The 23,744-nt window shown below is 48.9% G+C and overlaps 3 protein-coding genes and 1 long non-coding RNA gene across 5 annotated transcripts; 2 read left to right on the top strand and 2 right to left on the bottom strand.

Annotated features, from left to right (window-relative positions):
- Positions 1-297: 297 nt before the first annotated feature.
- SNIP1 (Smad nuclear interacting protein 1) lies at positions 298-7,759 on the bottom strand. Of its 2 annotated transcripts, XM_074807424.1 has the most exons (5): positions 7,642-7,759; positions 5,054-5,155; positions 3,561-3,657; positions 2,437-3,026; positions 298-1,814 (listed from the first exon to the last, which is right to left on the bottom strand). In XM_074807424.1, exons 1-5 carry the CDS (start codon positions 7,737-7,739, stop codon positions 1,550-1,552), a joined length of 1,152 nt encoding a protein of 383 aa, XP_074663525.1. In that variant the 5' UTR covers positions 7,740-7,759; the 3' UTR covers positions 298-1,549. The 2 variants fall into 2 exon arrangements, with proteins under 2 accessions (XP_074663525.1, XP_074663526.1); XM_074807425.1 differs by lacking the exons at positions 5,054-5,155; positions 7,642-7,759 and adding an exon at positions 3,742-3,955.
- Positions 4,087-7,843, top strand: DNALI1 (dynein axonemal light intermediate chain 1). Its single transcript, XM_074807426.1, has 6 exons — positions 4,087-4,185; positions 4,264-4,391; positions 4,491-4,660; positions 5,435-5,613; positions 5,894-6,058; positions 7,523-7,843. Exons 1-6 carry the CDS (start codon positions 4,087-4,089, stop codon positions 7,556-7,558), a joined length of 777 nt encoding a protein of 258 aa, XP_074663527.1. The 3' UTR covers positions 7,559-7,843.
- A 668-nt stretch (positions 7,844-8,511) lies between these two features.
- Positions 8,512-20,080, bottom strand: GNL2 (G protein nucleolar 2). The gene is made up of 16 exons (XM_074807423.1): positions 19,907-20,080; positions 19,738-19,822; positions 18,489-18,583; positions 17,858-17,997; positions 16,699-16,883; positions 16,163-16,229; positions 14,688-14,846; positions 14,006-14,119; positions 13,084-13,212; positions 12,272-12,376; positions 12,003-12,161; positions 11,771-11,878; positions 10,992-11,422; positions 10,327-10,406; positions 9,538-9,632; positions 8,512-8,692 (listed from the first exon to the last, which is right to left on the bottom strand). Exons 1-16 carry the CDS (start codon positions 19,968-19,970, stop codon positions 8,543-8,545), a joined length of 2,166 nt encoding a protein of 721 aa, XP_074663524.1. The 5' UTR covers positions 19,971-20,080; the 3' UTR covers positions 8,512-8,542.
- A 331-nt stretch (positions 20,081-20,411) lies between these two features.
- On the top strand, positions 20,412-23,464 carry LOC141934912 (uncharacterized). The gene is made up of 2 exons (XR_012626440.1): positions 20,412-21,867; positions 22,470-23,464. It is a non-coding gene; the product is annotated as an uncharacterized LOC141934912 (long non-coding RNA).
- Positions 23,465-23,744: the final 280 nt, after the last annotated feature.

The raw sequence follows: 23,744 nt of genomic DNA, 5'->3' as shown, positions 1-23,744 counted from the left end.
CAAAATTTTTCAGCTGGGTCCAGGCTCCTCCCAAGTGACGTCAGTGGCCGCAGGGGCGGGTCGGCCCTTCCCGGTCCCGGTCCCTCCGGCTGAAACCGAACCTGCGGCAGCCGGGAACGGGCCCCCCCGGGGAAGAGGGGTCCGAGGGGAGGGTCACAGCCTCTCAGGTGTACCAAGCGTGCTTTTTTATTTTTAAACGTATTTGGTGTCCTTAATACTGAAATGAGTTCATCTATTTCAAGGAACATAAAGGGAAAAAAATAGGGACACTAGAAAAATATTACAACTTAAAAGTAATTAGGGCTAAATTTACAAATTCTTTATTTAAAAACCCCTAGAGTATATATAAAGGAGATCCTCCCAGCCAAAACTCATTCTGTGCAGTTTGAAAACCTCCGTCAGTCCCCGTATTTACACCCCCAACGCCCCAGCCCGCGCACGCAGCGGCAGGGCCGAGGGGCTCGTGACCACAGAACAAACACGCGGCAAGTTAATGAACAGTGTGGAAAATCGACACTTCTTACACCATGGAGCAGTGGGGAGACACCCAAAAATACACAAGAGGCAAGTACGTTCAGTGAGGGGGACTGGTGTTTCTCTTGCTAAAGCACTGTTTTCTTTTACAGGGGAGAAGACTACTTTAAACAAGTGACTTGTATAACTTTTTATAAAACTTAAATAGTGCAAACTCTGGTTAAACATGTCACCACCTACAAGGTTTATGCGTAATACAAACAAAACCAAGGAGGGGTTACTCATGGGGCCGGGGTGGTGTCGGAAAGAAAGGCCCCAGCTTTGGACCCGGACACTCGCCGCCAGGGACAGTTTCAGCATCGTTTGTCCCAACACTGACCTCAGCCCCCACCTCACCCCATCGTCACCTGGAATCCCAGGAAGCCTTTAACTTCTGGTTCAGATTCCCCTGTAATTTTCAGGCAGTGTTTTCCAGTGAAATGCCCCTCCCGGAAAGTTATCCCAGGGCAAACTAACTACCCAAAACAGAAATACAAGGGGGGCTTTGCAACATTTCTGCCTTTTTAGTAGCAAGCCTGGTAAATCCTGCTGTCTAGAAATCCTGACAGGCAGAGGAATTTGGCAAACTCTACCAAACAAGACGTGTTACAAAGTGCATAGGGTTACTTTCTAACTAATACTTCAATTAAGTAGCATTTTCAAAGGGCTATGACAAAACAGTTAATAAAAACAATTTTAAATATGCCAGCTGTGGTTTACATGGTTTCCTAGAAGAGGACAGTCTTTCCACATCTGCTGAATATTTCCAGCATCAGAGCTTTCACATCCAGGTGCTCTTTTGCTTGTTGCAGGGAAAAAAAGCAGAAAAAAAAAAAAAAAGCTGTATTTCCTGATATGCAGAACTATCAAAGATGAACAATCAGTGAAGTCCCCCAAAATAAACTATGAGATCAGCAACAGAAAAAGGACTTTAAGGCAGTAAGAGGCATCAGTGCTGCGATGCTCCAATTACATCCCAATGCACGTTCAACTGCAAAGAACTTCTCTCCCCTGCCCCCCATTTCCTCCTCATCTGTTAACTGTCAGACTCTTCCTCCTTCTCCTCCTCCTCATCATCGTCCTTTGTGTTGGCCTCAGATTTGTCTGAAGACTCGTGGAGAAGAACGTATTCCCTGCTACTGAACCCAAACTTCAGTACATCCTTTTCCTTTAGTTCGTAATAGCGCTGAGGTTCGATCCGCTGGTTATTCAGAAACGTGCCGTTCCCAGAGCCCAGGTCGATGATGTAGGGCCTCACCCTGCGGCCCACGGTGCCATCGGCGCGCGTGTACTCCACGAGCCTAGCAAAACAAAAACAGCGACTCAACCACAACAGCCAGGCGGAAAACGTCCTCCAAGAGCAGATGGGTTTCCAAGACACGAGCCCCAGCGCGGTTAATGGTTATCTGAGCAACGAGAAACTGTGCGAGACCCAGCAGATCCTGACAGGCTGCGTCCCCTTCTAAAACTTCTGGTGACAGAACACAGCAATTCCCACAAGGGAACAGATGGCTGTTCCCTGAGCGAGCGTCTCTGTCTCCAGCAGCAGCAACCCCTGCTGCTTCCGAGCAGACTTTGTTGTGAAAGACCAAATGAATAAAACCTCTCTCTGAAATACTCTCCCTGCCAATGACACCTACAGTTTATTCCAGTGCAGACACACGCACAGTTCTGTGTTTACACCTGCTGTGTTATTTGTCTCACTAAAACGCTGCTTGTGGTTAAGCAAGAGGAATTACAGATATTTTTGATTACTGCTAGGATGATACGCCGCAGTCAAACGTAAATTCCATCTCTCTCTAACATACTTACAGCAAACTCATACCTCTCAACTGTGCAGACCCAGGGGGATTTTGGTTTGTTTTGTTTTCTTCAGAAGCTCCTGAATAATCCCGTCTCACCCGCAGGCAGAGGAACACTTACCGGTACTGGAACACGGCGTGCTGCTTGGAGCAGGAGGGGTGGTCGATGGGAATGTCTGCGATCCTGCGGTGCCTGCCCAGGAGGTAAGCACTCTGCCTGTGAATGTACATGACAGGGAGGAACTCGTCGTTTTTGAAAGGATAGAGGCGCCACCGCTTCTTGGGAATCCGAGCTTCGGGGGGCTCGCTGTACTTAATCACAACACCTCGGAAAGTGTTGGTATCCTCTAGGAGCGCGCCCGACAGTTCAAAGCTCGGCTTCTCTTTGTTCACAGCAGCTTTTTCTTTAGGTTTGTTATCAGACTGCCCAAGTTCTGGATTCTGGTCAACACCACCACCTTCGTTATTTTGCCGATGCTCTCGTCTTCTCTCGTTATAAAACTCCCTCTCTGCTTGCTGCTCACGGATGTTCTGAACATCCCTCTCTCGCTCGTGGCCTCGAACTCCGGGCCTTTCATTTGGATTCTTCCTTCTGTCCGAGTGGTCCCTGTGTCTATCTCTGTCACCACTTCTCTCTCTCCTGTGTTCCTGTTCTGATGGGTACCTCTGCTTTCGCTCCTCATTTCCTCTACGACAATGGTCATCTCGCTCCTGTAACGAAGAATCGCTCATAGTGATGCATTCAGAATTAGAATGGAAGAGCAGCGAATCTACCGGAGCTTTTCAGGAAAATCACACTCCCACACGTGGAAAACGCACACTCGGACGTGCTGTGCACAGATCTAAACAAAGCAAGAGAAAGTCATTTCTTTGCCAAACCATTCAGATTCCCGCAATTTGCACCGAATCAAGAGATGGTGCGATGTGTCACCTGCTCTGGGCGCAGGGAGCAGCGGGCAGGGACAGCCCGGGCGGTGGCAGGGCTGGGCTCACACCCCCGGCACTCCCGGCAGAGCCCGCGGTCAGCAGCACGAGCTGTTAAGCCGCCAAGACCCGCCTTTTCCTGACGCGACCCGCTCCAAGGACTAAAAGAAAATAACTGACAGGTCAGAAGCCGACTGTGGTACCTCGCACGGCCGAGTCTCACGGGAAGAGCCGTCGCTGCGGAGCCGGGAAGCGCGCAAGGCCCCGCTAATGCCTCCGCGGGCAGGACCGGGCCTCGCTGCCACCGACGGCGCGATTTACCTGCTTCACCTTCACGGCGGCGTGGTGCGGGCTGCGGCTCCTCCTGCCGCGCGGGGACCGGCTCCTGCGCCCGGACTTGCTCTTCCTCTTGGGCGATCTTGAAAACAACGAGAGGAGGGTGAGCGGCGGGGCCGGGCCGGGCCGGGCGCAGCGCGGGGCCCGCGGCCGCCGGCGGCCCTACCTGCTGCTCCTGCCGCGGCTGCCCTGGCGCGGCCCGGCCGGGCCCCGCCGCTCCTCGGCCGGCGGCGACTGGCTGCCCCGCGCCGAGCGGGAGGCGGAGCGCCGGGGGCTGCGCTTCTCGGCCTTCACCGTCACCTCCCGCCGCCGCCGCTCCCGCCGCCGCTCGCCCGCCGCCTCCATGGCGCCGCCGGCCGCCACAAAGGGACGCGCGCGCCGCTTCCGGCCTCGCGCGCCGCCACCCGGAAGCGCTTCCGCCGGGGACGCGCCCGGCCCCGCCCCCCGCGCGCTCCCGCGCCTGCGCGGCCCCGCCCCCGCCCGCGCCCTGCCCCGCGCGGCGGCCGTCGCCATGGCGACAAGCGCCGCCATGATCCCGCCGCCGGACTCGCTGCTGCGGTACAACCCGCCGGTGCTCGTCGCCCGCCGCCCCGAGAAGCGCCCCCCGGGGGTGAGCGGCGCCGGGCGGACCAGGGCGCCCGCGGACCGGCGCCGCCCGCCGCTACCGCGCTCCGCTCTCTCTCCGCAGGCCCGGCCGCCGAAGGGGACCCCGCCGCCACGCGCCGCCACAGGGCCCGTCCCGCCGCCGCCCCGCTCGGCGGCCGCCGCCTCCGCCCAGCAGCCGCAGGAGCTCCTCAACGCCATCCTGCCGCCGCGGTGAGGGGGCCGGGCCCACCCGCGCCTGGCAGCGCCCCGGGGCGGGGAGGGGGGGGGTCCTGCGGGGCGCCCTGTGACGCCCGGTGCTTTTCGTGACAGGGAATGGGAGGAGGAGAACCAGCGGTGGGTGCAGGAGGTGTCCAGCGCGCCCAGCACCCGCCTGGACGTCGTCCACCTCCAGGAGCAGCTGGACCTGCGGCTGCTGCAGCGGCAGGCGCGGGAGACCGGCGTGTGCCCTGTCCGCAGGGAGCTCTACGGCCAGTGCTTCGGTCAGCGCCCACAGCCACGGAGCCTTCCCCTTGCAGGAGGTTTAACAGAGCCTCGGGCCCCCCAGGGCAGGGCAAGGGGTGCTCTGCCAGCAGCTGCCCTGCCCTTGCCTTCCCCCCAGCCTCGGCGCCCTGCGGGGCGGAGGGCTGGGACCAGTAACACCCGCTGCGGGGCGGAGGGCTGGGACCAGTAACACCCACCAGAGCTGACATTTACAGAGAGCATTTCAACAGCGACTCCCTTATTCACAAAGCTGACACTCAAATCCCATGTTGTAAAGGAATGCCTACACTTACATTACAGTAAAAGATGCAAAGAAGCTTAAAATTTGGCTCTTAACCCAACACCTAATTTAAAATAACTTAAAGCACTGTGTAACTGTTGAGTGCACTCACACACTGATGACCTGCTGCTGGTCTTCCCAATGCAGGAGAGGGCCAGTGCTTGGAGCAGGATTCTTCTGGTAGCTCTTGACTCTTCTGGAGGCTTCCCCATAACTGCAAAAAACCATTACAAGTTTTTAGATGTTTGCTGTTGTAGTGTTAGTAGATCTGTATCGCTGTTGTCACTATAGGTCCTGTACCACCACTCTGCTTTTATTTGCTAGCACTTGATGCTAGAGCTGTAACATAACAGAAAAAAAGAGACTAGTAAATCCATGTCACTTTTGCGGTGCAGAGAACAGGTAAGAGACTCTGCACCCTGCGTGTATGCAGCGTTCCCTGATAAAGGTGCAGTAGCTACTTTAACTTGGTTGTTGTGCCCTCTCTTTAAAGATGAATTGATCCGTGAAGTTACAATTAACTGTGCGGAGCGAGGGCTGTTGCTGCTTCGAGTCAGGGATGAAATCCAAATGACAATCGCTGCGTATCAGACCTTGTACGAGAGCAGCGTCGCGTTTGGCATGCGGAAGGCACTGCAAGCTGAGGAAGGCAAATCCAACATGGAAAAAAGAGTAAGTTGGGCTGTTAACCCCGTAATGTTGTTTTCTGCACGTGATACAGTGTAAGGATACTGCGTGTAGAATTTTACTCAAAATCAGTTATTTCTATTTCCACTGGATGGCAGTAAAGATCATCAAAATACTGTTTTCCTAGGGCTTAACAGCACTTCATGATTGTGTGCTATTTTATCTGGAACACTTTAAAGATGGTACAACATACAACTTTGCCCCATCTTAACTGAAAACTGATTATTAACAAACAAAACTTGAGACATCTGTGCTCTTTTCCAAGATTGCAGAGCTGGAAGAGGAAAAGCGGGAGCTGGAAAGACAAGTGAGCGAACAGAAAGCTAAATGTGAAGCTATTGAAAAACGTGAAAATGAAAGGCAACAGATACAAGAAAAGAAACATGCTGAAGAGGTTCAGTTCCTGAAACGAATGAATCAACAGCTGAAGGTTAGTAAAAAACTGCAATTCCAAATAGTAATGGTAAAACTTCTCATTCTGTAATTGAGAAGATATAAAAATAACTTTCTCCTTATAGTTTGAGAAGTGTTGCATTTATGATGCATTTGTATTCATGTTCCACTTTCTTTAAATTCTCAAAGAAATGGGAAAATAGTGCTTTTGCATTCTTTACTTCCTTGCTCAGTCAGCAGCTGGTCGTTACCAGTAAACCTGATGATGCAAACAGCAGGTCAGATTTACTGGATTCCAGTCATACACACATTTGCCAGGGAAGGATCAGAATTTGTTCAGAAAATGATAAATTGTTACAGTCAGCTGGAGAAGAGCAGACACATGCAGCTGAACCCCGAATGCAGAGGCCTCAAAGCTGACCAGTACCCAGGAATCTATTTCTGCATAACTCGGCTGCAAGGCTGTAATAGCACCTCTTCTCTGGTGAAGGCAAATGAAGATGTTTTGTTTCTCTGCTGTTGGCCACTGAAGCTGACTCCCTGGTAACAAGACACACCACTTAACATTAAAGATTACCCAGCGAGAGCCGCAGAAGTAAGAAACCCCGAAGGGACTGCATGATTACAGGAGGGATTTTGTGCATGCTGCTTTGTGAAAAGAGCTTCTGCTCATTACGTTGCTTTTGAAATGAAAGAAATCTCACATCTTTTGAGTAACGAAAAAATGTTGCCATAAGCAACGTTAAATGTTTCTGGCGAGACACTTCCTTTACGCTGAGCTGCTCTCCTCACCTTCGCTGGTCCTACAGCTCCTCCTTTCTCATTAACACCTTCAGGCCATCCCCACGTGTTTTAGGGCACAAAATGGAATCACCGTTAGATCAAACGTGCGTTGCCACTGAATCCCTGTTCCTTGCCCGAAGTCCCCGGATCCCAAGGGCTGCGTGCGTACGGCTGCTGCAGCTCCGAAGAGCACGGCCGGAGCCCTGGAAGCCTCGCGCTGCACGCGCCCAGGCACGGGGAGCTCTCCCATCAATCTGCTAATTGGGCGTCAAGTTGTCTCAGTAACTGAAAAACTTGCTGTTCCCAGCTACTTTTGTCCCAGAGACAGTTTGTGTTCCAAATACTAGAGAGCCAAATATTTAATTCAGCTAACGTAGCCCAGCCTGAAATCAGAGAATTCAGACCACTGTTTCAACAGCTTTTATTTAATTTCCTCTTCAATGCTTTACATTATGAGTCTTTCATTGTATGGAACCAAGGCCAGCTCTTTTCTTCTCAGAACGCAACAAGTGTGTATGCCAAGAATGAAAAGCTAATTTATAAAACATGTAGTAAGGAATGGAATAACTAGGAAAAAACCCTGGCGTGCTTCTCTCGCAGTATTGCAGCATCCCTCAGCTCCTCACTTTGAATATCTAACAATTTATCACTTTACAGCCATGTGGGTTTATTTTTTAGGTTGAATCTAATTTGACTTACTGTCTCATCTGTTTTTCAGGCCCAACTTGAAAGCATCACTGCACCAAACAAGTAGATGTTTTTGTTGTCCGCCAGGCAGTGCTCAGAGAGCAAGCAGTCTGCAATTACTGACAAAGATTTGTCTGAGTTTTCACTTACCGGTAACTGAAGGCAGCGTAATTGTATTTTTGTCTTTTTCTCTTGAAGAGTTGAAATTTAAGAGCTTCATTAATTACTGCACCCTCTTTCAATGCCATCTCAGCACTCAGCTCCTTGAAGAGTGAACCTGTCTAGGAATCGCCGTTGGTAATACGCTAGATGACCTTCAAAGCAATAAACTGATCAACAGTCTTGTATGCAAGCATCTCTGTAACATTATTACTTTCAAAACGTTGTAGAAAATTCAGAAACATTTCATGAAGTGTCTACAATAACTCTAAGTCCCATTCACTAAGAATCAAACGGCAGGGAACTCTCGGACAGGTGCTTGGAGGGTGTTTCCTCGAGTACGTGCGAGTTGGTGTCAATTGTACATCAAAATCCCTTGTCAGAACCGTTAGTAGTGACCCAGGAAGAGCGATACCAGACTCTCTACGGGGTCATTTCTAACGAGCAGAGGGGTACAGCACCATTCCAAGCATCGCTCCTCAGTGGAAGCAAACACAACCTTTGAGGTACCCGTGCAACTACCTGGTTACACACAGCAAGAGACGGGGGAAAGACGATTCACCTTAGTTGTATGAAAACCTCCATAAAGCTGGTTTCCAGAAAAAAAATCCCAACAAACCAAACCAAAACCCAAACCACCGCCACTGAATAACACTTCAGGATATGTTTTGCCAATGCAGTGTTTACTGGCCTGCGATGGTGATGTGGAAATACCACCATCCCCAACTGCACAGAGAACTTTCAGACGATGCAGAAACAAAGAGCGAGAGGCTACTCCTGGGAACGAGAGAGACAAGTCAAACTGGGCTTTGAATGGGAACTGCAAGTTTCATATTAAAAAAAGCCACTGCATACTAGAGCTGTTTTATGTAAAATTTAATAGAATAAGCAGTTATTGCTTATGTTTGTGTTTTTTGTGCTTTGATCTTTGTCCCTCCAAGCCAGTTTTTTTCTTGTTCTTATTCTTATTTTTCACGTTGTGAGTTTCATAATACCGGACTCCAACTTTCTTGGAGCGCTGCTGCCTCTCAGCTCGTCTTCTCTGCAAATACACACAAAACACATTAGCAAACCCCCAGTATCCATAGCCTGAATTTGTTTGCATTCTTTCAAGTGTTGTTCACTTTGCATTCCACATGCCTTATGTCAAATAATGTCAAACAAAATCCCCATTACTGATGCGAATATATGGATGTCTATATGGAATCCACCCACCCACGCCCTTAGAATGTTAAAGGAAGATACACTTTAATCTTTACAAAAGCAGTAAATGAGATACAAGCAGCAACCTGATGTGCACAGTCACCCAGGAGCTCTTTCACAGAAGACGTGGCAGAACATTCACAAACAGAACTGTCTGCTCCCCTCTGACAGCCCGAGAGCCCACAGCAACGCCCCAAACAGCCCCTGCTGTACCAGTTTGCTTACAAATCACTTTCAGAGTCCTACAGGCAGACGATTTCCCTTGGTATTTAAGTTATTCTAGAAGAATTGTTTAGACTTGACTAACATGAACAGAAAATAGCAGCAGCAGCTCTCTCTGAAGACAGAACAGCACTGCCCGTCTAGTCCCAAACCCTCCCATCTCCAGCACGGAGCCCACTCTCCCGGCCGGCTAACGCAGGGAGCGGAGCAGTGATCCCCGGGGATCCCCCCTTCCACACTCTGTTACCTGCCGGAGCCTTTCACGGTCCGTGTGCGGCCGGAACACGCCACCATCCCATCTGACGCCAGCAGCGAGTCACACCCCCTCAGCTGCAGTCCCTGCGCTCGCTCCCTCCTACGCACGCCCCGTCTCAACGCTCTTAAGTGGTAACGGACACTCTACGTACGAAAAAGCCACCTCTTACCCCGCTCATTTGCTGTACTGCAAGAAATCACACTTACTTCTTTGGATGTAAGTTTTTTGCAAGGCTGTTCACCCAAGTGGTCATCGTCATCTTCCTCTTCTGCTTTCCTTTTTCTTTTCTTCTCTGTGCTGCCTGTGAACAGCAGAGATCACACGCTCGGGCATCTTCCAAAACACCCATCTGTTTGCAGAACCTAAGACCGGGGTCACCATCCCCTGTACTTCTCAAAGCATTCCTCTGGTTGTATTTTAATAGCTTCTACCAGAACAACGTGTGTGTTCCTTACCAGAGAATCACTCGCTATTACTAAGAAAACTGCTCGTGAGAAGCAGATTGCTCAAAGCCCCATGCACACCCAGAAGAATTCCATAGTCTTGTCAGAAGAGGGTTCTCCCACATGATTTTGCCTTTAATCAAACTTATATGGAAACTGAAGCCACAGACTCTTGGAGTCACCACAGTAAAACCTACAGCCTGTAGTACCTCTGTGCTCTCACAGTGCCATAAACCCCCTCTGCTCCCTTCTGCGTAACATCACACCCCGGGAACGGACGATGCTCAGACCCTCCTCTGGAAATGCAACGTTTCTCTTCAGCCTCATCCACTACTAGAGGGACGTATCTTACGATACAGAGAGGTGTTCTACAGAAAGGCTACAGCAAGGTCATCAGGCAGCCCTTGAGTTAGCTATGGAAAGGTTTAAATAGCTTCAGGGGAAAAAGAACTTGCCATCAGGAGCTAATGAACGCTTCCCCCCTTAACTCCCTCTCTTCTCTTGCTTACAGGATTTCCAAACGTAGATTAAGAACATCTAATCTTGTTTTACCTGTGCCTTCAGTTTCTTTGGGTTCCTCAGACTTCTGCATGGATTTTGCAAACACTTTTTCACTCAGCTGCTTAGGTATTCTACAAAAGATAAAATAAGCAATAAAAGAATGTCGTAACACCAAATGTAATCACCTCCAACAAGTGATCAGTCTCCACTAGATCCCAGTAGCCTCTTGGCAGCAAAGCCACAAAATATAACACTTAACCTTGAAATCTCAGTCCTCACAAAGCTGGTGGATGAGCTTTGCTAAAGCTGGGCCTGCTGTATGAGCTATGATACTTTTGTACATGCATGGAGACCCAGCTGGCCTATCCGGGTAGGACATTAGCCTTGGTACTGCTCAAGAAAGAGCCCAACGTCAAGGAGAGACTGCCAGCCAGCGTACCAACAGATCTCTAATCCAAAGCTTAAGAGGTAGCTTTCCAAAAGTGAGAACATTTTTAGTCATGCTGGTAAATAGGACTTCTTGGAATAATCTTTCAAAACCAAACTGCTGCTTAGCAAAAGTTTAAATATGGCTAAACTAGATAAGCTCTGGCAACTTGTGTGTGGCAACAGAGGAACCAGTCAAGCAAGTCAGGAATGGAGTGAAACTACAGCAGAATCCCATTAACCCTTTTCCCCCTCCATGAAATATTCGAGTCACTGAACAGATTTAGTACCTTATTGCGGAGAATCTCTTGGCTTTGGCTTTATCCAGAAACTTTTTGTATTTTGCAATCTTCTCATCCAAAGCCTTAAGAACTGCCTTTGAGCTCTCCCTGGCACCTGGTACAGCCAGCTGCGATTCCTCCTCTACCAAATCTTGATGTTGCTCATCTTTCTCTTTCTCCTCTTCCTCCTCCTCTCCAGAAGCATCACTGTCTGTTTCCTCAAAGCCTGGCACATCTACGGGAACCAGGTCTTCTTCTGAGAACTGAGGTGCCACATTAATCCTCCCAAAGTTCTGCCGAACATGGGACATGAGTTGCTTAATTTCAGTGTCTGCATTATTCTTCTCTTCTGCTGGCTCCGCACTCGATGCTACTGACTCAGGCGTTTTCTCCTCATTATTATCTTGGCTTGACGTCACAGCTACTTTCAACGCAGGAGGCTACAAGAAAGTGTAATGGATATATTAACAACAAAGTCCATCCCACCATCTCTGAGAGGAATGTCTATTTTATCTCTTCGGAAAAAGCCTAAGATGACAGGCTAACGGTGTGTTAGTTACTGACGTTTCTGGTAGTCAGATGATTGTAAATTGGCTCAGACCTCTCTAAAGAGCATCGCTACCTGCTCCTCAACAAGCTCAAGTGAGTGTCACCTGGATCATGAGACTGGGGCAGAGCCCGAGACACGCACTGCCTAAGTGACATGGCACTGTGGGAAAAACAACAGTGAAAATATCATTAGAAAACTGAGTCATGTGTGAGAAGAGGCACAAGCATCACATTCTCACCTGGGGATGTGTTTCTGCATTCGGTGGCTTCACAAAGAATGGAATTCTGCCCCTCTGCCAGTCGTTGAGAACCATCTTGCTCACAGTCTGCATGTCAGGCTCCCCACCCTGAAAGAACCGGGTAACGGTTATGTCCACGTTTGCAGGGCACAGCACAGGAACAGTCGTACTTCACATGTTCACTAACAGGCCACACGCTCTTCTGGCCTGCAAATGCAGAAAGCTGTCACACCTTTAGCAGTTTCCCAGTCCTAGCAGCAAGCTTCTCAAGGAATTCTTCTGTATCCTTCCAGGAATCGATTTTGTACGTCTTTCTGATGTACTCTGGTTTGGCTCTTTCCAGCACGGCACTAATATGATCTTCAGGGCTCTTAATCTTTTCAACTTGAACCTGAAAACGAGTGGTAGAACATCAACCCTGTGGACAGTGTGCATTCATTTCCTGGAACCCACCACACTGACAACAGCAAAGACTCTGCAGCACTTTGTGCAGATACGTACCACCCCCTTCAGCACAACGTCCGTTTCTGTGTCTCCAGATGGATAAACCACACCTGGGCAGTCGATGAGAAAAATCCGCCGCATCAAGGTAATGTATTGCCACACCTGGAAGACCAGTAGTTCCCCACGTTACCTCCTTCCACACAGCCCTCTCTCCTGCTTTGTAAATGCACTGTTTTAATACACAGGAGTCATCTTAGGAACTTGGTATGAACACGCAGGAACAGAGCATCCCTTGGCATTTTTGTCAGCTCCCAGGATGTGCTGCCCCTCGCTCCCCCCGTATCAGCCCATGCCAGCCCTACAGTTTAGCATCAAACTAAACAGGACAAGGTAAGGAAACTACAATCACAACAAACTCCAACATTCTGTGGTTCTCCTCTTCCACGAACCTTGACTTTAGTGATATTTAGGAGCAAAAGGAACAGGCTAGCAAAGAAGATTCCTGTAACTTTGTCTTCTTGTTCATTGTCACGCTCTTGAAGAACAGAATTACAAACGCAGCCCTAGCAAAGCCTGGCAGCACAAACACACCCAGGCACCTCACGGAGGAGAGCACAGACATGAGTGAGGGCAGCCGGGCGCTCGGGTCACGGCGCTGCAGCGCAGGCGGGAGCCCCCGCGTGCCCCCAGCAGTGGGGCTTCAGCACAACGGCCCTCGACCCGCCGCTCCTCACTCTCGGGGTCACGGAGCCTGTACAGCTCAAGCGCTAGACTTGAAAATGTCACTGAGCTGACTTTACATGAATTCTGCCTTTGACAATGCACTTACATAATTAATTTTTACTTATAATGTAGAGATCTCTTCCTACCTTTGTTTCACCTGCAATAGGGGCCACGTTGCAGACTTTCTTAGACCGTAACGTATTGATCACCGAGCTTTTGCCAACGTTCGGGTATCCAATGAAACCCACGCTGATCTGTTTCTTGTCAGAGTGTAACTGTTAAGAAATAACACACCTCTTTAACACCTCACAGGGAAAGCCACAATTACTGCTACAGTTCTGAACATCTGAGCAGCTACTGTTCTCACTGTATTGGAAAGCAAAGGGGACTCCCAAGTACCAGATCAAAAAATGAGATCAGCTCTTTGCTGTCAGGAGAAACATGTAAGGGCACAACCAACTTGCCATCCAGGAACTCCAAGCCCTGAAGAAAATATCTGCTACTTCAAAAGGAAGATGTGAACCCCTTGCATTCCTTGTGGCATTAAAATTACTTTTGAACATCTTATTTAGAAACCATTTAGGCTGAGAAACCAAGCAAATACAAACAGTAGCTGGGGACAGAATAGAGACGTGGCTTGAAGTGATGGTAACTAATCTAAAGGCAACAGAAGGTGCCTTTCTTGGAAAGATGAAGACACTTAAAAGGAGAATACCTTAATAGAACATTCATACAGGCGGGGCATAAACAGGTGTGAAATAGGCTCTACACATTCAAATGAGACCTAGGAGTGTCAATGGGATACTCTGCCTACCAGAAACCCGGTCCAGAGACTGATGGTCAAACCTACTCTTTCTGGATCTCCTCAGTCTGACAAACATTTTGAACATATCTGAAGGAATATTTTCCATCTTCTCTCCAAAGGGAGCTTTACTGATGGAGCCATTTGCTGACAGAATGGCCACAGGAAAGTGTATTGAACCCCAAGTGCTAATAAAACAGAAGACTCCACATTAAACACCCCCACCCCCCCGAACAACAATACAAATCCCCCAAATTGTTCTGTACCTTCCCAAACTGCCTCAAAAGCTGTATGAAGGCACCTTTGCCAAAAGGGTTTGTGAGGCTGGCATGAAAAGCAAGCGTTGGATACTCCTGGGAAAGGACAGCAACCCAGCGCTTCTGAGGAGGAAAAGGACACTGGGTTAGGGATCCCGCGCCGCGGAGGTGGTGGAACAATCTGCTTATGAGCAGAAGCACACGGCTTCTTCACTGGGGTCATAAATGAAACTGTCTATGAAAAATGGCTGTGTAAGAACCTTTGAAGCATTTCACCAACCCAACAGCTAAAAGGACCGAGTATTGTTTTTATAAAAGACAAACAATTTCCCAAAAACGCCTTCACTGCTAGCTAAAACTAATTAGTTTAACAATATAAAGCAAACCAGCTGTAGTGGATATGGATCTTAAGCGGACTAACATTTAGCATACTCTGGAGACATCAGCTGAACTGTTAAATCCAGACAGAGGAAGTAGAGAATTTGTGGCTGGTGAGTGTTGCTCAACTCAGCCGAACTTGGACAGATTTACATTGTAATTGTTACTTTTATAGCAGGCAAGCAGAGAGTTCCCATTGACCCAGTTACATTATGCCCTTTGAGACCAGCATGAGGACTGGCCACAGAATTAAAGCAGAGGCTGCAAAAGGAACAAAGAAGGTCCAAGGAGTAACAGGCAGGACTGTGCTTACAGTAGCCCAGGTAGGAACAAGATCACATTTGTTCAGGACAAAAATGAGATGTTTCCAGTGTTTCTCCTTTTTAAGGTAAGATTCCACATGAGGGGAGCGAGTACCCATGGGATCCCTGGCATCAAGAACTTGAACAACAACATCTGATGAGTCTATCACCTGAAAAAAAAAAAAAAAAAAAAAAAAAAATCACACAGAAGGAAAAGATTTTACAGAAAAATGAGAACTGGTGATTTTCTAAACTACGTCATTAATTTAAAAACCTTGTATCCTTCACAAACAACTGTTACCTGCCCACAGACTAGTGAAGCTCAGACTAATCGATCCCCCACTCTCTCTTCCCCTAGCTCCCCTCCAAACTCAGGCGGGACAGCTGAACAGCTTTCATCTGCTCTTATGCACCAGGAAGATGCTTGTAGCACTTGGGAAAGAAAAACTCTGCACCCAAACGGGAAAATTAATTGCTTTGGTAGACAAAACCAATGTTTGCCATCCATTCTGCAGCAATTCAGTTCTGCCATTTCATAAAGGATCAGGATATAAAGTATGTTTTCTGGATCAATATGAAACACACAACCAAGTAGGAACCTGCTGTTAGTCCACTAAGCATCTACAGCAGGGAGCTGTCATTTTGTGACTTGTTTCAAGCCAAGTGAATTTGTTTCACAGCTATTTCCTGCATTTTTGGCAGCGTCTTACTGAAATCTGTTTTGCTCCATCGTTCCCAGTGCTTTTAGATCTAAATGAAGAGGTTTTAAGCTACATTCAGAAATTCAGAGCAGAAAGTCAAGCAATTTCACACCTAAGTGTCACTGGAAGCAGACAGACTGCTCTTACAACCCTAACTCACTTGCAGTCTCCATTTCTCTGGCAGTCAAGGTGGCTCACAGGGAACTGAGGGTCAGAGCCCTCCAAAGACGATTCTATCAACACGCCAGATGTTTTCAGCCTGAAGAAACTTAAGGGCATGTGACTAGTTTATTTGTGGTGAAGCCCAGGACTCTAAGAGAAGCAAATACCTTTGCTCTGCCAGTCCATCTCCAGATCATGTATTTTAATGTTTGCTCCGCTGGGACAAGAGCTCAAGAATTGAGCTCAGTCAGGCAGAGATTTGATAATGAATCTCTGCTCTCTCCTCCAGCTGGCTTTTTCTGCTTGTGTTTATGTACTGTATCAGTACCACAAACAGAGTGGGTGGTTTCAAGCCAGCCAGTGCAATTAGGCTGACAGGAGAGCAGGCAACGGAGTGACAAACTCGGGACATCTCTGCAGAAGAAAGTCACTGTCTTAACATTTTCTTAGAAACTCTACAGCAAATTCAGTTGTATCAAAGCTTCCCTAACAGAGCGATAAATGGTTCTCAGTGCTTTTCTGATTGTTGCTGCATAGGATTTGCAATGCTGTGCTGAAGCACCTCACTCTGTAAAGGCTGACAGACAGACACGACTCTGCTGTAAATTATAAACGTTGCTCACCTTGTAGAGCTCACCCCAGATTCTTCTGGACTGTCCTTTTTTATATATTTCCTCTTGTGCTTCATCCCTGGAAGTGGATTACCAGAGACATCAGCAACCACCACAAGAGGGTTACAGTGCTGTCATCTCTAAGCCCTTCACAGACAAGAGAGATGAGGCCCAAGTAGCAGAGAGCTTGGATTTAGCCCCCGCCCCATCCTCTGCCTCAATCTACCCATTTGCAGAAAGATCCTACAAACATGTGGTCTTTCAAAGATTCCCATCTGCCCTCTGGCCAGTTCCTTATCTGACCCAAAACCCGAGTTTGGAGATATTCTGACGTGCAACAGAAAACAAAATTATGAATAAAGACAGAAGAGTCTCATGGAAGCAGCAGCTTGGTTAAATATATAGGGACAAAACAGGATTAAAAAATCCCAAATTCAGCTAATTTCACTTTCCTTACTCCTCATGCAGTAACAGCATTGATGGATGTACTAGATACTTCTTTAAGAATAAAGCTGGCTTTTCAGAAATGTAAACAATGAATAATTTACCTTACACCGGTGTCTTCTGTCACCAGGTCTCGGTCCTTGCCCTGATCATACGACTCTGACGAGGCTTCAGCATTCTCCACCAGAGCCTGCACATCACTTGCAGAAAGATTTGGTCTCTTCCTCTGTGCTTTGGGGCCAAATGTTGTTTCAAATGTTTCTGTGTCAAGAATGTGAACTCTGGAGGTCTAAGGAAAACAGGATGGTAAAAAAACCCACAAGCACTGTTTTTTCCATTTCTCATGACACGCAGTGAGCAGGAGCTCAGCTCAACACAACCCTGCAACCTGTGACAAGAGTTACAGGCACTTTCCTAACGATGTTTGAGTTTTCCAGCTTAATCTTTGAGAAACATGAGAGTGGATATTTAATAAGCAACAGAACACATTGCACTTGCCAAAGAACTATGCTTCAGTTCCTTCACCATAAATTATGTCAAATGTAATTAAAGCTACAATGATGAAAATTTAGCTTCTATCTTTGATCATTTCTTATTTTTCTAACAAGTGAACAAATCTCGCCAAATTCACAGATTTTTGTCAGGGGTAATTATAATCAAAATTGTAGATTTTAAAGCCTGTAATGAATGCCAACTTTTCTTGGAACGACACACAATTCATTGCTGAAAGAAGTAATTTGTTTTTGTAGTGCACATTTATGTTTCTTATAACTTTTTCCTTAATTTAGGTAACATTTTTATGACATAAACCTGGGAAGTTTCCATATGAAGAAATAGCTACCAAGAGTCCAAAATAATAGTTCAGACATCATGAAAGAAACCTGGTAATAACTAAAATTTGATGTACTAGAAATGCAGGCTGCACGCACAAGAACTAATTATTCAAGATAAAAAGCACAGATTTGAGTTCAAATTCATCACACGAGTGTCTGCAGTGTGAGGTGTCCTCAAGAAAGGTCCCTCTGTCACCCGAGCTCTCAGAAGCATTAGAACACACGGTGGCAAGCTGCTGCAGTCATCCCAGGCCAGCACGCTAACCTGGGACGTTTTAGGGTAAGTTTCCTATGGGAAAATGAGAATTTCTGCCCCTCCCAATGCTTCTAGAACACATTTCACCAGACTGACAGCGACGGCGCGACCGCCCGCGGGTCAACGACATCCACAGCACCCGGCCTGCACCCGGCACGGGCCAGCGGTACCCACGTGTGGTTTAATCCGGTCGTAGAAAAGGGACATCGGCAACTTTCTTTGCTTCATGACCACTCTGTAAGGATCTTTCATGACAGTTTCCATCTCTTCTTGAAACTTCTGTAGGGATGATTGCTTGATCACACGAGTATTTCCTGTACGTAAAAATAAATGCTGCGCCCAACCATTCCTCATCTCAACTGCTTCAAACACCCCGGGTACCCCAATAAAATATTAATACTCCATCCAGAATCAAAAATACCAGTAACAGAGAATAGTGGATTTTACTAGAGATAAACCTCCAATTAGCATAAACAAGCCAATCCCTTTCTTTCCCATCACTTAAGGAAAAGTTTAAAAGTATCCCTAGGATACTTAACATACATAGGCTACAACATACCCGCACATGGGCAAACCCCAGGCAATGGCCAAAGGAGACAGAATAACCACACTTAGAGGAGTGTGCGGAAAGCAAACACCCAAAGTACAGGCAGGTGTGAAGGGCGAGCCCAGAGCCTACGGTTGGGGTCCTTCACCCTCATTTTCAGCATCTGAGACCACAATTCTGAAATAAACACCCTCCAGAGATACACAAAGTTCAACAGTTTCTAAGCTTGCTGAGACTGAAAGTTGAAGAAAAACTCACCAAACCATTTAATATTTGGTTCCACTCTTGCAACTGTGCCTGGTGCCACCGTTGACTGATACTGTAGAGGCTTAATCACTTTACCATGCTTGTTTCTAAGTGGAAAATGAGGACACGTGTAAATACAGAAGGGCAGCGCACACCCCTCTAGCACTTTTGATCACTACACAAAATCCAGAAAGACCCTTCGCCTAGAACTGGTGTCCTGAGATTGCTACCAGCGACAGTACTGCCTGTAACGACTAATTAATGAAACACGGGAACAGAAGTGCTGTCAGGCAGCACACACTCCTCAATCTCATTCCAGCCTGTCCAGGCCCCTGACGAAGACTGCCTATGTCAGACCAGGAACGGCTTATCAGGGTGCAAAAAGCACCAAAGTACAAATTCATTGCAAACATCTTCCTCTCTCATGGGTTCACGTGGAACTTTTTAATCAGCTCTACCCATCAGTTGGTGCAGAACACTCATCAGAAGGTAATTTCCAAGTTGAGACCTGGCTTAAATTTAGTAATTTTTCAAAATACATATTCTCCAGTCTGCTCTCAAAACAAAGGGAAATCTGGCAAAACAAAACCAAACTGCTAATCTGAACCAGAACTCTCAGAAACCCCTGCGGCATCCACAACATGGCAGAGACAGATGTCTACAAGGTGGGAGCTGCTCCACAGCGATCCTTGAGCGAGCGAAGGGGTGGCCCTCAGCGAAGGAGCTGCATGGAGGTCAGGTTCTTCAGACATTGAGGTGAGCTTTTGAGTTATGCTGTTGTAGGACATGAAGGAATTCTGGGCATTTTGGGGTTCATGGCATTCCAGGGAGCTCACGTGAGCTGTTCTGCATCACATGTGTTCCAGCTGCCCTCCCCGCTACACCGCGCTGGGCTGCTGGGAGCTCGGGGGAAGGTGCCCAGCTCCCGGTGGTACCGGGGACAGGCACAGCGCGGCTCCGTGCCGATAAACGGGCGTTTCGTCACCAGAGCGAGGGCCGCTGCCCTCGGCGCGGTGCCACCTGCCGCAGGCTGAACGCACTGGCACCGGAGGCCACGCTGCCGGCCTGCACCGACCAACGGGCTCCCCGCGCCGCGGGGTTCCGGGGTCTCCCCAGGCACGGCCCGGCGCGATCCCGGCCTGGCCAGCGGGAAACCACCCAGCGCCTCCGCCCGGGCGGGCGCACGGAGCCACCCCCGGCACCGGTAACGGCGCGGCCAGGCCGGGACCCCGCCGCCTCCCGCGGGCCGAGCCGCGCTCACCTCCGCTCCTTCTGCCGGTACATGTTGAGGCGCCGGATGGTGGCCCGGTCCCGCATGTTGTTTCCTCCCGCGCCCCCCACGCGATCTGCGGAGACAAGAGAGCGTCAGGCCCGGCCCGGTCCGACACGTTACGGCCCGGCCCGGCCCGGCCCGCGGCCTCCGCACGTACCGGGGTTGGTGCTGGCGCGGGAGGGGTTGATGGTGCTGCGGCCCTTGTAGCGCGGCTTCACCATCGTGCCGAACGGAGGCCCCTGCGCGGGGCGAGCCGGGAAGAACCGGGAGGAGCCGACAGGCCTCTCCACCACACGCCACACGCCGGGCCGGAAGCGACGGCACAAGTACTTCCGGCGCGCGAGGTCAGCGCGTGACGCACTTCCTCTGAGCAGCTTCCGGCCGCGCAGGCGCAGCAGGTTGCCTCGACACCCGCGCGCGTCCCCAGTCGCCATGGCAACGCGCGGGGCTGGCCCGGCCCCGCCGCCCCGGTCCGCCCCCCCCGCCCGCGGGGCCTCCCGGGGCCTCGCCCTGAGCCGCCGCCGGGGCGGCCTGTGCCGCGGGGCGCGCCCGGCCCCGCCAGGCCCCTGCCCCCGGGCCACCGCGCTGCCGCCCGCTCCGCCCCGAGCCGGCGGTGTCTGGACGGGGCCGCCGCCCGGGGCCGCGCGGGGCCCGCAGCCCGGTTCAAAGGAGGAGAAGGCTGTCACGGGGCGGGCGCTGGCACAGGGGCCCGCATTGTTTGTGCAATGGTGTTTGTTCACAGGAACATCATGGGAGTCCCTGGGCGCTGGGCAGCGGCGCTGGGTCCCACCCGCAGAGGGACGCGGGCGCTCAGCACACGGGTCCGGTGGCGCGGGGCTGCTGGCGGGGGACCGGCGCTGCCGAGCGTCCTCCGTGCGGCGGGGCAGGGCTGGGGGGACCTTCACGGGCACACAGGGTTGTTTTTTCTGGGTTACTGGCAATGGCTTTTTAAAATTAGAAATAACATCACTGGCTTTTTTATATGCATGTAAAGAATTGCATGGACAGTGCAGTAACTTAAATCAAATTTAGGCAAATTACATGTCTAAAGACTAAGCCTATGTTCATGTTACTGCCAGATTTTAACAGAAATTGGAAGGATCCTCACCTAGGGGGAATTAACAAAGCTCCACTGAAACGGTGTTAATTGATACCAGAGATTGGGCTGGGGCCAAACTGGTCAGCACGTTGGGGAACAAAGGTCTGGCCCATCGTTTCTAAAGACTCGTTAGCAGCAGAGTCTCCACGGCTGGTTCAGTTTCCTTCTAGTTCTGCTAATGCTCTTCTAAACCCAGAACAATAACAGAGCTTCTGAGATTTTGCTCTTTTAATGATTTTCAGCATTTTGCTTTTAGGTGGTGCAGAGTTCCTGTTGTACAACGATGTCCTAAGGAGTCAAGACTGGTGAGATGTTTTGTAAGATGGCAGGCGGTCTTGAATTTTCAGTCTGTTTTGGCTAAGCCTACGATTTCTGTTTTTTCTCTTAATAGAATTACCTATGCCTTGGGCATTTAAAAAATACACATTGATGTGGGCATAAAAAATTAATCCAAATTGTAGATAATTGTTTAAGCTATCAGACTTGAGGCTTGTGGAGAAGAGTTTTCCCAGGACAAGTGTGTTTTCTATTAGGGTTGATATCAATCTGTCAGAAGATCCTTTTGATTTTCAAGTTTTTAGACTAAATAGTTGAGTAATACTTGCTCTGCTCTCCCCCACTCTTTCTTCCTTTTCCTTAAGAAAACACCCTTTTTATTGTTAGCAAGATACCTTGGAGTGCGTCCAGAAAATTGCTGCCTCTTTCTGTGGAAGAATAGAAATAGCTAGCTTTAGAGATGAGGTTATGTCGTGGAGAACTTTTATTGGTAATGCCTCAGAGTTAATTGTTGAATTCCCACATCGAAAGCTTTAGCAGGGAGGTCTCAGCACCACTTTCCCCGGCCTTGCTTACGGGGAGCCCTGGTGTCCCAGTCGGAGCCGGCTACAAGCCTGTGTAAGAAAAGATTATGCTGATAACATATGGGAATTGCATTCGCACTGGAACAGATTCATCCCTGCAGCTGCACTCTCCTCTCTCTCATGTTTTCCCTGACCAAAATTACATGACTGGGGCTAACGGTTGGTATTTAACTTGCAGTATCTCTGTAGCTGTGGTTGTTTACTTGTGTATCTGATAACATACGACTCAGATTTTTTATTCTACTAATTTTTTGTTTCTGTATGACTCACAAGCTTTTCATCTGCTATTGATGCATCCTCCTGTTTCAATTTTTAGCTTTTTTCCTTCTTTTTAAATTGGCTGCAGCGGGCCGCTGTCCATACTGTGTACCAGACGGGACAGGGGGGTTGGTGACAGATGCCAGGCCCGTCCCCAGATGGCCCCGGCTTCATCGACACGACTAACCTGACCATTGCTGCAATGAAATCATTCTGAATTTTATGTGGCCTCTTCCTTGTCAAAATCCCAGTGAATGTGGTTACGTGATGCCATCAGAATGACTCATTGCCATAATTACATATGTTCTGAGGGGTTATTCCCATTGTATTATTAAAAACTAGTGATGTTTGATTTTTGGCAGGGATTGTCTTCCTTGTATGATCTACAGATTTTGTCAATTAAATGAAGGAAAAATAGATTTCCAAGACTTCAGAACAAGACTGGACTTGTACTCAGAGCACTTTTTCGGTGCGGTATTGAGCTACTTTGTTTTATTTGACAGGATAAAGGCAACATCAGCCATCTGACTCTCCTCGTTGCAGCGATTCCCTGCAGAGCACAGGGACAGCAGTGGGTTTTTAGCTGGCCTTCAAAACCGTCCCAGGCACGGCCAGAAGATACCGTAGATGGTTGATCACCCGGTAGTTTTCCCAGCTCTGTTCCTCAGGGGTGGGTGCTCAGGGATCCAGCTTTCAAGAGAGGCAGGCAGGGCTCCTTGGCAAAAGGCTCCAGGTTTGATGGCTCCTGAACAGGAGAAAACAAAGCGATCCCAGATCTCGGTGCCTTGGATCTGGAGTTCCCAAAATGGCGACGGAAAGCAACAGGGGAAAGCTGGAGGGAGGAGAAGATCGAAGTCAGGCAAAAAAGGCAAAAAGGTGAAACGGGACTGGGAGAGCGCGGGCCGTGCCATGCCCAGAGCGCCGAGCCCTCGGCCCTGCGCCGCTCTCGTGGCCTCGCCAGCCTCTGCTTCGCCCGCCGGGCTCCCTCGCAGGAGTCGGGTGTTCGCTGGCAATCGGGGAGCTAAAGCGTCGCGTACAGACGTTTTACTTTTGTGGTTTGATTTGAATAGTCGTGGAAAGTGACTTCTCTGGAAAGCAGCAGGTGCTGCCGGGTGCATTAATCCCGCGCGGCGCAGGAGCTGCCGGGGCTTGTCGCCGGCCGTGGCCGTGGCGAACGGCGGACGAGGCTCTAACCAGGTGTTTTAGCCTGTGCTGTAAATAACAGTGTATTATCTACTGGCTGCCTCTTTTCCGCTAAGATCCTGCTGCTCTTCAAAAATCATGGAGATTCGGGCAAGCAGCTCCATCTAACCTATGGTTTGGCATTCACTTGGGTATAATATATTATCATGTATATAAATGCCATCGGCGTGATTTATTTATGGGGACTGGGTAAATACAGCTGGTATTTCTGTAATTTTAATAGAGGGTTTTTTTTAAAATGTTATGCCTAACATCTCTCTCTGTAAAGACTATTGACTTAATAAAAATCTGTAAATATATATAAAATATCCCTATTAGTGTTCTCAAACAATGTAATCCAAATGATAGTATTAGGGATAACCTGTTTCACCATCCTACTCTATTTCCTTTAATCAAAGCTAAGATTTCTTCTGAGTGAGAAATCATTTTAACATAAACATGAACTAAAAAGTATATACATTGCCTCCATCTCCACGGGGGTAGAAAGCTAGTAAATTATTGTTTGAGGAGTATGCGTGCACACATTGAACTTGCCTGTGGCTGGTGAAAAATACAGATTTATATTACACAGAGGG

Source organism: Strix aluco, chromosome 26, assembly GCF_031877795.1.
Source record: "Strix aluco isolate bStrAlu1 chromosome 26, bStrAlu1.hap1, whole genome shotgun sequence".
NCBI lineage: Eukaryota > Metazoa > Chordata > Aves > Strigiformes > Strigidae > Strix > Strix aluco.
The sequence above is the reverse complement of the archived record's forward strand: the minus strand, read 5'-3'. Positions and strand labels throughout refer to the sequence as shown.

Coding starts and splice junctions, on each gene's coding strand:
- SNIP1 (XM_074807424.1), bottom strand. CDS start 7,739: ATGGCATTGAAAGAGGGTGCAGTAATTAATGAAGCTCTTAAATTTCAA. Junction 3,658..5,053: donor CAGCAGCAGGTCATCAGTGT/GTGAGTGCACTC, acceptor GTTGTTTTCAAG/ATCGCCCAAGAGGAAGAGCA. Junction 1,815..2,436: donor CACGCCGTGTTCCAGTACCG/GTAAGTGTTCCT, acceptor TTGTTTTGCTAG/GCTCGTGGAGTACACGCGCG.
- GNL2 (XM_074807423.1), bottom strand. CDS start 19,970: ATGGTGAAGCCGCGCTACAAGGGCCGCAGCACCATCAACCCCTCCCGC. Junction 12,377..13,083: donor CTATTGCAGGTGAAACAAAG/GTAGGAAGAGAT, acceptor CTGGTCTTCCAG/GTGTGGCAATACATTACCTT. Junction 11,423..11,770: donor ATGCAGAAACACATCCCCAG/GTGAGAATGTGA, acceptor ACTTTCTTGTAG/CCTCCTGCGTTGAAAGTAGC.
- DNALI1 (XM_074807426.1), top strand. CDS start 4,087: ATGGCGACAAGCGCCGCCATGATCCCGCCGCCGGACTCGCTGCTGCGG. Junction 4,661..5,434: donor GCTCTACGGCCAGTGCTTCG/GTCAGCGCCCAC, acceptor CTCTCTTTAAAG/ATGAATTGATCCGTGAAGTT. Junction 6,059..7,522: donor GAATGAATCAACAGCTGAAG/GTTAGTAAAAAA, acceptor TCTGTTTTTCAG/GCCCAACTTGAAAGCATCAC.